This window comes from Corylus avellana, chromosome ca10 (genome assembly GCF_901000735.1).
Source record: "Corylus avellana chromosome ca10, CavTom2PMs-1.0".
NCBI classification, from domain to species: Eukaryota; Viridiplantae; Streptophyta; class Magnoliopsida; order Fagales; family Betulaceae; genus Corylus; species Corylus avellana.
Genome location: NC_081550.1, coordinates 16213024 through 16224959, shown reverse-complemented (window position 1 = coordinate 16224959; position 11936 = coordinate 16213024). Strand labels below are relative to the sequence as shown.

The window sequence follows — 11936 nt, the reverse complement described above, 5'->3', positions numbered from 1 at the left end:
ATAAAGTTAACATGTATAGTAAGTCCATGGCTGTTATCTTGCACGTACCGGTGTACCATGTCACACTATGCAATTAATCTTGTCCGTATTTTACATGCATGCTTTTACAAATATTAATGTCATTATCTTGTTAAGTAGCACATTTTTACAAATAATAAAGTTCATGGTGTAATAAAGTATATATCGTGAGAGTTGTAAATATGCATGTTTTAGTAAACAAAATAGTCATTTATTGCGGAAAAATAAATGGCGAGCATTATGTGAGTTAAAACTCACCTGGGTTGAACAAGTTCTCCGAATATCCCTCCAAACAATCCGAGTTCTCCAAATCTGTGGAAAACCTCCCATTAGTCCTAAGTCCAACTAAGATGAACCTAAGACTCAAAAATAGGAGCGGCAGAACATCGGGCCGAGATGATGTTCCCTGGAACGTCACTGGTCGAGTGCTCGTCCACTAGGGAGAGCGATCGGCTAGTGAGGTTTTGGTAGAACCTCATTTGGTCCAACGTGCTCCCGAGCCTTTTTTTTCGACGGGTCCTTAAGCTACATAAATGGTTTCTAACATCTCCTAACAACAATAATGTCTCCAAGTAACAAGATTAAGCCTAAACGGAAAGGAGAACTTAAAACGAAGTTAAAGCTTAAAACTCCTAGATGTTAACAACTAAGCTACCATAAATCAAGAAGATAGCATAACAACCTAACAAAACACAAAAAGAGAGTGCAGTGGTTACCTCAACAAACAAACTCCCCAAGAACACCTTATTCTTCTCCAAAAACAATCACAACCTCACACACACACTCAAGAATCAAAGCAACAGAGTTTCTCCAAGGTTTCAGAGGTTGAAATGAGGGTTTAAAGGCATAAGGGGTGGGTTTAAATAGGGAAAAAAAGCTAAGGGTGTTGCAGAAATTTTTTGAAAAGGTGTGAAAGCTCGTGTACTATAGTGTCGAGCGCTCGTGTACTATTTATCTGGGGGTTTTTGAGTTGCAGGTAGTATGCACAGGCAAAAACCAGTAGTCAATAAAAAGTCAATGAGCGCTCGTCTTGGTACCCACACGAGTGCTCGTGTACTGTTGCCAGGTGAGCGCTCGTGTGGTCCCCCTCGCAAGCGATTGTCTACTGTAGCTCTGAAATCCAAAAATTTTAAAAATGCACATCCAGGTGTCCCTAGTGACCCAAAGTCTAATTAACTCCTCAACTAAGTTGTCTTAAACCTAATTAATTATTTGGGTCACTACAGAGTATGAAAGGGAAGAAGGGCTTTATGGCTCTGAAACTCAATATGAGCAAGGTGTATGATTGGGTGGAGTGGAGTTTTATAAAGGGGTTATGAGGAGAATGGATTTTACGAGTAGATGGGTACAATTAATTCTAAATTGCATTAGTTAAATTTCGTACTCAATTATGGTTAATGGGAGACCGAATGGTTCTATTACCCCCTCATGTGGCATTCGCCAAGATGATCCCTTATCCCCTTATTTATTCATACTGTGTGCAGAGGCCTTAAGTGTGACGTTGCAATTAGCGGAGACTGGAGAGCAAGAAGGAGACTACCTTACCACCTTTTGATTTCAAGTTTGATGTATGAGAAATGATAAAATTTTAATTGACTATTATATTTTGCATAATAATAGGACGAAAATTCCTAAATTTTCCATTGTATGAGATAAACGGAAATTTATGATTAGACTATTCTCATTAGTTCAAACTTAGTCCATTGGGAAAAATACATTTATCCCTAAAATTTTACTCAATTTGTAATTTGGTCTCAAATATTTAAAAATTGGCAATGTACCTCAAGCTTGCAAAATTTTATTTGGTTTTTACCATTTTATTAATAGTGATATCCAAAAAAAAAAAAAAAAAAAAAATCCAACTGTTTCTCAATATTAAATTTCCTTGCTTCTTGTTAACAACAATGAGAAGCACATATCACGACAATTGATTTTACAAAGGTGGCTTCTTGTTGACAGCGATTTATTTTACGCGCGTGATGGCTTCTTTTCGTCATTGCTTCTTGTCGACAACGACGAGAAGCAAAACAAGAAGCCACTATTTAAAATAAATTGTTGTCGACAAGAATCAACTATGTAATATATCACGATGAATTATATATATTATTGACAGCGATTTATTTTACGTGATGGCTTCTTTTCGTCATTGCTTCTTGTCGGCAACGAGTCAACGACGAGAAGCATAACAAGAAGCCACTACTTAAAATAAATTGTTGTCGACAAGAATCAACTATGTAATATATCACGATGAATTATATATATATATATATATAAAATTATTTTTTTGAGAGACTACCTTATGCCCTCCTTCAAGGCACAAGCTCTAAGGATATATATATAAAACATCTTTGTATAACCGGGGGAGAATCACCTTACTGGTCTATGACCCATGTTCACAGGATAAAGCCCTATGATACTATCATATCTCATCACCCTTAGAGCTTGTTTAGGATTGCGTTTAAGAAATAAAGTTTTTAAGTCAAAAAACACTTATTGACAAAAACTTTATTTTTAAGATTTTGTCAAAAGTGCGTTTTGAAAATTTTTAGGCTTTTTGAACCCTTAAAAATGCTTTTAATTTTTTTACCAAACGAATTTTTTTTTTTTTTTTTTCAAATGTGTTTTTTGAGTGTTAAAAGCACTTTTAGGCCATTCAAACACAATCTTAAACAGTCCCTTAGAGAGATGGATACATTAAGCTCTTATTTTCCTGAGTGAGTTTACAATATAATATGTTCATATTTATAGAACAATCATGTTGAATACAAATAGATTTATACTCTAATTATGTTAGTTAGGTGATAGTATGTAAGTATATGTATTTCATTTCAGGGGTTTATTTCTTTTACTAAACGGACCCTTAATTAATGGCTCACTTGTCAACATCATTTCACTAATTAAGTTAAAAAGAAAAAAAAAAAATTATAGTAAAAGTTGTAAATGAATGGTGATAATCACGTGAAGGGAAAGACTGATGAAAAGCAAAATATGCTTAAACGATCACAAAAAGACACCTTTAGAATGCTAGTGACAAACATATGGCGCCCATGCAATCAATCAATGGAATTACATCAAAATGATAAGATTCTCTTCAAGCTAAAGGCATTTCAGCATCTTTTCAAATTATAATCATGGACCCTCTCATAACATTTTGATGAGAGCTGCTTTTATGGGTTGTGGTACAAATTCTTTTATTTTTTGCCCTTTAATGAGTGATTGACACCTCAGTGTAGTACAACTTAAAAAAAGAAACCGAACACTCCAGATCACTTCCAAATCTACTCAAAATTAAAAAGGAAAATCACCTTATATTTATGGTTGTGTCAATCTAGTGTGTTTGTTTGTTTGTTTGTTTTTTTTTTTCTTTCATAAGTTGTACTAAGCTAGACATGCTTACTTGTCTTATAGTTTAAGTGCTTTATCTTTTTTGGTTTTATTGCTTGTTGCTTTGTTTGGTTCAATAATACTGCTTATCTTAGTGAGTTTTAAGGGCCCACTAGACCAAAAGCTTTTCAAGCTCAATCATTTACTTCTCTAGCTAGAGACCAACGTCTTAGGGCTAACGTGGGATCCGCTCAAGGACCTACCGCTTTGTTTGGGGGAGAAACTATGTGTTTTTGGGATTTGAATGCTCCATGGTTAGAACCCGTAAGGAGTCTCAATAGTTTGGACTTGAGTAGGCTAAAAAAAAAAAAAGACATACAACCTTAGCAAGAACGATGTTCTACAGAATATATGCTACATGAATGCTTTTACATACACGTGAAGAGAATCTAAAACTTTTTCAAACATAAAGTTTGGATTAACATAATGGTCTTTAAATAGGCAAATTATTACAATATTTTATAGGCTGAGTCATTAGCTATTATTATAATATAAATTAGGATTGAGTCATCAAGATTCTTACATGGAATAAAATAAAGACAATATCAAATAAAAATAAACACAATAAAATACCGTATTGTAACATATATTTTAATATATCATAATATTAATAATTGTTTCGAATAAACTCCGTTCTCGTAACAATATATGATTCATGTTCATTTGAAGTGTCAATCTCTCTTTGAATGTCACAAAATGATGAATTTGTGAGTTATTATCTATTTTTATACTATAAAGAGTATATTGCGAATTACCGTAACTATATGAATGGATTTTATTTTATTTAAAAATAAAATAAAAATATCGAAAACAAATTAATAAATACAGCGAACTTGAGTCGATAATGGCAAGGAAGGACAAACCACAAATGGGCTAAAGCCTGCGAATCGAGCCAAAATTCAAACACGGGCCTCGTTTACTCGCACGGCGACCCGCCCGGAGTTCCCGACGTATGCCTGAGTGCGACCATTAACCAAACCCTACTTATTATCTTTTGTCCTACTCAGCCTCCTGTCCTTCAGTTCACTCCAAACGACACTCTCCAGCAAGAACCTTTCAGATATCTTCAACCTCCAAAAGGAAAGCTCCTTTCGGATCTTCAGAAGCCCTAACGTCACTCTCAAGCGCACGCACGCTCGCACGCATGCGCTCTCTCTTCGCCCCTTCTTTATATGTTGTTGAAGAAAGAGTGAAACAAACAAACAGGCAACCATGGGCTATTGCATCAACTGCGAAACTCTCTCTTCCAAATCACTTCTCTCGCAATCTTCTTCCGTTTTCTCTTCCTCCAAACAAAGCAAGGCTTGGGTCCTTTTCCGGCCCAGTAAGCCCGGCTGTTCTAAGAGGAACTCGGCCGCTTTTAGTCTCCGATCATGGCCGGTTCAACTCGCCCGGTACGCGGAGAAGTCTCGGACCCGAATAAACTCGGTTCGGAGCGAGCAGCGGGAGTTTTCTACCGCCGATTATTCGAGACCGGCGCTGGGGAAACGGACCGACCTGAAGAAGATCTTGATAATCGGGGCGGGGCCCATTGTGATCGGGCAGGCGTGTGAGTTTGATTACTCGGGGACTCAAGCATGCAAGGCGCTAAAAGAAGAGGGGTACGAGGTCGTTTTGATCAATTCGAACCCGGCCACTATCATGACCGACCCGGATTTGGCCGATAGGACGTACATTACGCCGATGACGCCCGAGCTGGTCGAGCAAATCCTCGAGCAGGAGCGCCCCGACGCACTGTTGCCCACCATGGGTGGCCAGACGGCGCTGAACCTGGCGGTCGCGTTGGCTGAGAGTGGCGCGCTCGAGAGATACGGCGTCGAATTGATCGGAGCCAAGCTCGAGGCCATCAAGAAAGCCGAAGACAGAGAATTGTTCAAGCAGGCGATGAAGAACATCGGGATTAAAACGCCGCCGTCGGGGACTGGTAACACGTTGGAAGAGTGCGTGGAAATTGCGAACGAGATTGGTCAATTTCCATTGATTATTCGCCCCGCCTTCACGTTAGGCGGTACCGGAGGCGGCATTGCTTATAACAAGGAGGAATTCGAGGTGATATGCAAGGACGGGCTCGCGGCGAGCGTGACTTCTCAGGTTTTGGTGGAGAAGTCTCTGCTGGGATGGAAGGAGTACGAGCTTGAGGTTATGAGAGACCTAGCGGATAATGTGGTTATCATATGCTCCATCGAGAATATCGACGCGATGGGAATTCACACCGGGGATTCGATTACTGTGGCTCCGGCGCAGACATTGACGGATAAGGAATACCAGCGGCTTCGCGATTACTCTATTGCGATAATTAGGGAAATTGGGGTTGAGTGTGGCGGCTCCAATGTGCAGTTTGCTGTGAATCCTGTAGACGGTGAGGTTATGGTGATTGAGATGAACCCGAGGGTGTCGCGGTCCTCGGCTTTGGCGTCCAAGGCTACGGGATTTCCCATAGCCAAGATGGCTGCAAAGTTGTCTGTTGGATATTCCTTGGATCAGATTCCGAACGACATCACGAAGAAGACCCCGGCTAGTTTCGAGCCTTCTATAGATTATGTGGTGACCAAGGCAAGTGTTTCTTCAATCTCCTCCTACATTTGTTAACATTTTTATTATTTATTGTTACTCAGAACCAACAATAAATTTAGTAATTGGGTTCCATTTATGTTCTGAAAATGTTTATAATGAATTGCACCTGGATACCTGACGCCATCATCACGCTCTGTTTCATATTCATCTCTCTGAGTACACTGATATTTTCCCTTTTTTGATATTGCATTTTGGCTGTTGATTTATTCCCGCCACTTCGTTTTTAAATTTCAACTCTTCCATTAAGCCTCTTTTTTCTTGGGACCTATGTATAAAGAAATGTTGGTATGTTTGTGTGGTGAATGATGGCATTTGTCAACTATGTTTCTTCTCATCAGGGCACTCTGTTTCACACATGTTGTCCCTGCCCCTTCTTTCTTTTCTTTGGCATCTATCATTTAAGCTTTAGTATGAATCGTATGGTGTTTGAGGTGTTTTTATCCTTATGTTCATATTCTACTTTCGTGCACCCCATTGGATTGGTTCTTATGGTTCATGGAAAATTAGAGTTTGCAGAGGACTAAAGTACAGCTTGGCAAGCTGTAGTTTTACACCCGTGCCCCTTCTCTGCTTACCTTGGGTGCCATCAATTGCTGCAACTACTAGAGTCCTCTCATGCATTATCGCAGCTTTTTATATTCCTCTTGAAAGGCTGATCAATTCAAACAGTTGTATCACAGAAGAAGGATATTTGGTGGCATTTCTCATGTATTTTCATGAAGTAAACAAAGATGCTGGCCTCATTTTCTTATTTGATTGTCATCATGCATTTCTCAATTTGTCCCCTACGCACTTTTGAAGGTTCAACTTCCCATAATTTGGCAAGCACTGATCTACTGAACTGGAAAATTGGTTTATGAAAGGTGTCTCTCTCGAATTGGAGCAGCTTTATTGTCGAAGCCATAACACACTGAGTTAACGTGTGCATTAATAATGTTTAAGATTGATGGTAATTTCAAACTTGAGATAGCATTACTGTGTTAGCTTCCACTTATATACTTTAGTAGCTTCTACATATGTGGGCTCATTATTGTTATCATCAACAATTTTGTCTGTTAACAACCCAAGTTCTTCTCTCTATGCAGGGCTTATTATCCTATAGTTTGTGCTTTCCCCCTCATTTACTTACTAATTTGCCTTTTCATTACCATTGATCATGCAGATCCCGCGGTTTGCATTTGAGAAATTCCCTGGCTCTGAGCCAATACTTACGACTCAAATGAAATCAGTTGGTGAATCTATGGCAGTAGGCCGCACATTCCAAGAATCCTTCCAGAAAGCAGTTCGATCACTGGAATCTGGTTATTTCGGATGGGGTTGTGCAAAGGTTAAGGAACTTGACTGGGAATGGGACCAGTTGAAGTATAGCCTACGGGTTCCTAACCCAGATCGTATCCATGCCATATATGCTGTAATGAAGAAGGGGATGAAGGTAGATGATATTCATGAGCTGAGTTACATTGACAAATGGTTCCTCACACAGCTTAAAGAGCTGGTAGATGTGGAACAGTTCCTCCTCTCCCGTAGCTTGTCTGATCTGACAAAGAGTGACTTCTATGAAGTGAAGAAAAGAGGTTTCAGTGATAAGCAGATAGCCTTTGCAACTAAATCCACTGAGAAAGAAGTCCGGGTGCAGCGGTTGTCTCTAGGTGTGGCTCCAGCATATAAGCGGGTAGATACCTGTGCAGCAGAGTTTGAGGCAAATACTCCTTATATGTACTCCTCCTATGATTTTGAGTGTGAATCAGCTCCCACCCAAAGAAAAAAGGTTTTGATTTTAGGTGGAGGACCAAATCGAATTGGTCAGGGGATTGAGTTTGACTATTGCTGTTGCCATACATCCTTTGCCCTTCAGGTTTGTGCGTTTCATTACTCTTTACTCCCCTCCCCTCCCTCTTTATAGCATGTTCTCTCACTATCAGTTTACTCTACTATGCATGGACAAGCTTATTGACATGAGAAAGCAACAAGCTACCAGCTGAATGGCATTGCATTATTTATTGTGGTGTTATTTGAATGATCAAACATCCTCATCATCAGTCTTCTGTTCTAATCTATTGAGTTCCACACGTTTAACTTCTGATGTAGAACCAAAAATAGATTCATTTGGTTAGATAATTTATGGATTTATACCTAAGGGCCTATGATTGGACAAATTACTTAAGATGAGGTGTAAAATGCTAAAACAGTTGGTAATTCAAATGTCATCTTAAATTTCCAACTTTATTGTAAGAAGAAAGAAATACGAAAAAAGAAAGCTGTTTGTTGTTGATTCCTTGCATATGCCAAAACATTGTAAAATGTAGCACCAAAATGGCATTTTATGTTTAAAAAATGAACTCCATTGATTGTAGAAGGAATGCGTTTTAGCTAATTCTTGCACATGTATGCATGCACTGATTTTTCTTTTTTATTAGATAAAAACGTTGTTATCTGAATGTGATCCTCCTAGACTGCATAACAGGAATGTCTGTGATCAGTTTGATATTTGTTTTAACCAGATTGGATTTAGATAATTTCTACTGCAATGGCGACCTGATTCATGTGATTACAGGAACTGCTCCAAAAAGGGGCTTATTAGTTGTATATTCAGATGGAGTGACGGAACATATGGATAGAAACCTGGTTTTACCTGGCCTTTGCTATTATAATATGGTTACTCTTGATTGCCTGCCATAATGATCAACTGGTCATTTAATTCACGTGGTTGGAGAAACCAATCCAAAAAATGGCCCAGTTGACTGTATTATTTTAGATGAAATGATGAACAGATTCATAGAAACCTGGTTGTACATGGTCGTGTTGCTTTAATATGGTTACTCTTCAGTTTTAACCTTATTTATTCTTCTTTTCCTTTTTGCAGAAAGCAGGATATGAGACAATCATGATGAATTCAAATCCTGAAACAGTATCCACAGACTACGACACAAGTGATCGTCTATACTTTGAACCCTTGACAAGTGAAGATGTTATGAACATTATTGATTTGGAGCGACCGGATGGTATCATTGTGCAGTTTGGAGGTCAAACACCGCTGAAGCTCTCTCTCCCAATCCAGCAGTATTTAGATGAGCACAAGCTCATGTGTACCAGTGGGGCTGGACATGTACGCATTTGGGGTACATCACCTGATTCCATAGATGCAGCTGAAGACAGAGAGAGGTTTAATGCAATCCTGAAAGAATTAGACATTGACCAGCCAAAAGGAGGAATTGCCAAGAGCGAAGCTGATGCCCTCGCCATTGCCACGGAAATTGGGTATCCAGTTGTTGTCCGGCCTTCCTATGTATTGGGCGGCCGTGCAATGGAGATTGTATATAGTGATGACAAGCTTGTGAGATATCTGGAAAATGCAGTTAAGGTTGATCCAGAGCGTCCTGTATTGGTTGACAAGTATTTATCTGATGCCATTGAGATCGATGTTGACGCACTTGCTGATTTACATGGTAATGTGGTGATTGGTGGGATAATGGAGCACATTGAGCAGGCTGGGGTCCATTCTGGTGACTCGGCTTGCATGATTCCGACACAAACCGTCCCAGCTTCTTGCTTGGGCACAATTAGGTCGTGGACTACAAAATTGGCTAAGAGGCTAAATGTATGTGGTCTTATGAACTGTCAGTATGCAATCACAGCATCTAAGGATGTTTTCTTGCTTGAGGCAAATCCCCGTGCTTCCCGTACTGTCCCGTTTGTGTCAAAGGCTATTGGTCACCCATTGGCTAAATATGCTTCCCTTGTCATGTCTGGGAAGTCCCTTCATGAACTAGATTTCACAAAAGAGGTAATCCCGAAATACGTTTCAGTCAAGGAAGCTGTTCTTCCATTTGAGAAGTTCCTGGGCTGTGATGTGTTGCTAGGGCCTGAGATGCGTAGCACTGGTGAGGTGATGGGTATTGATCCTGATTTTGCTATTGCTTTTGCCAAGGCTCAAATTGCAGCTGGGCAGAAGCTACCACTTTCTGGCACCGTGTTTCTCAGCTTGAATGACTTGACAAAGCCCCATCTTGAAAGAATTGCGAGGGCCTTTCTGGCACTGGGTTTTAGTATAGTTTCAACTTCGGGGACAGCTCATGTTCTTGAATTAGCAAATGTCCCAGTGGAGCGAGTGCTGAAGATGCATGAGGGGCGGCCCCATGCTGGTGATATGCTTGCTAATGAGCAGATCCAGTTGATGGTGATTACAAGCTCGGGTGATTCACTTGATCAGATTGATGGAATGAAGCTCAGAAGGATGGGTCTTTCTCACAAGGTTCCTGTGATAACAACGGTTCCTGGAGCTTTGGCAACTGCAGCAGCAATAAGGAGCTTGAAGTCCAGCCCCATTAAGATGATCGCTATTCAAGACTTATTTGATGTCGATGTTAAATCAGAGCATAGTAAAGATTTGCAGTCAGCCTCTTCCTCTGTATAAGTTGATGAGGAAATTCTCCGGTAAGCCCTTGTGCTTCCTCTTTCTTTCATTTGATAGTTTTCTGATTTGTATCAAATAATGTATTTTGGGACAGATTTTTTACTAAATTGTTTGTTTTCACCAAAAAATTTAGAGTGTTACCATTATGTAGGGAATATTTGATTTTGATGTGTGATATAATATCTCATATGTTAATGCAATTATCAATAATAAGTACTTCGTTGCCATAATAATATCTCATATGTTAATGCAATTATCAATAATAACTACTTCGTTGCCATAAAGATGTACACTGTTAGTTGTACTGCTTCCTAACACCTATTATGGAACCTTACATTTGTATGAGAGTGCCTATTCTTTCTTTGATTTTCTGCAAGCATTTTTGGCCTGACGGAGCAATGCCGTATGGAGGTTAGAAGGCTAGGTACTTTCATAAGCTTACCATTGCTGCAATCTTAACTTCTGCTGGTTTACATTTAATCTTGGCATATCATTTTATTGTACATTTAGAGATGGCGTTTTTGATTAATTTTGGTATGGTTATTGGACTTGGTATTGTAGTATTCTCATTTATTTGGTCGGAAATTAGATCAGTAATCATTTCAGTCATTTGGGAATTAAAATACTTTTTTTATGCAATTGCTAACAGCACTCTGAAGTAGACCAAGTTGCATGGAACCAAAGAATTTTATTTATTTTTAATAAAGATTTTTATTTTTTTTTCTTATTAAAAAAAAGAAAAATTCTTTGGTTCCATGCAACTTGGTCTACTTCAGAGTGCTGTTAGCTTGTCAAACTTGTTAAGTTGTACAGATGAACAAAACGTTCAATCTGTTAGTTTTAACAAAAATGTTGATAAAAAGATTTGTAAGTACTAGCGAATTCTAAGATTCATTCGTCAGAACCTTTAATAATATTGGCTGAAAAAGATGATGCAGTTCTAAGTCAACTAGTTTGTTCACCCATGCCCTTAAAATGGAAAACTCTCCAGCTCTGCGCTTTTTGTGAGAAAGAAAAGGAAATGAAAAGCATAATAATAGCCTTTGTATGATTTCCCAATATAATCTTTTCCTTTTTCTTTAGATGTACAAATATCTAAAACCCAGTACATTATTGCCTTCCTTATGTTCGTTTATTCAGCAGTAATAATAAAGAATCTTCACCATGAGTATATGCATAAACCACTTCTTCTGAGTAGTGAATAAAAATGATTCCAATCTTCTCTCATGCTTTTGCTGTAATTGACACCATTTCAAGCATATTACTTATTTGTTTGATGTTAATCCAGGAGACACTCCCCTTGTGCGTAGATTGTTCCTGCAAATCTATATGGTTTTCTCCCTTCTTGATTGTACTTGTTATGGATTGCTGCCCGCAGAAGTGGTTGATGATTATAATATAATATTATATAAAAAGGGCATTCGGATTTGTATTTACTGTGGGCGTGTAAAATGTTGAACATAAGTGAACTACTTGATGCAGACTTTTCCTTATAATGGGGGAAAAAAATAATCCGTTGTACATAATAGTGGTCAAGTTGAACCTA

The 11936-nt window shown here is 38.8% G+C and overlaps 1 protein-coding gene across 1 annotated transcript; it reads left to right on the top strand.

Moving 5' to 3' along the window:
* Positions 1-4316: 4316 nt before the first annotated feature.
* On the top strand, positions 4317-11936 carry LOC132163255 (carbamoyl-phosphate synthase large chain, chloroplastic). Its single transcript, XM_059573467.1, has 4 exons — positions 4317-5955; positions 7139-7831; positions 8840-10410; positions 11679-11936. The coding sequence occupies exons 1-3, from the start codon at positions 4615-4617 to the stop codon at positions 10388-10390; spliced, it is 3585 nt and encodes a 1194-aa protein (XP_059429450.1). The 5' UTR covers positions 4317-4614; the 3' UTR covers positions 10391-10410; positions 11679-11936.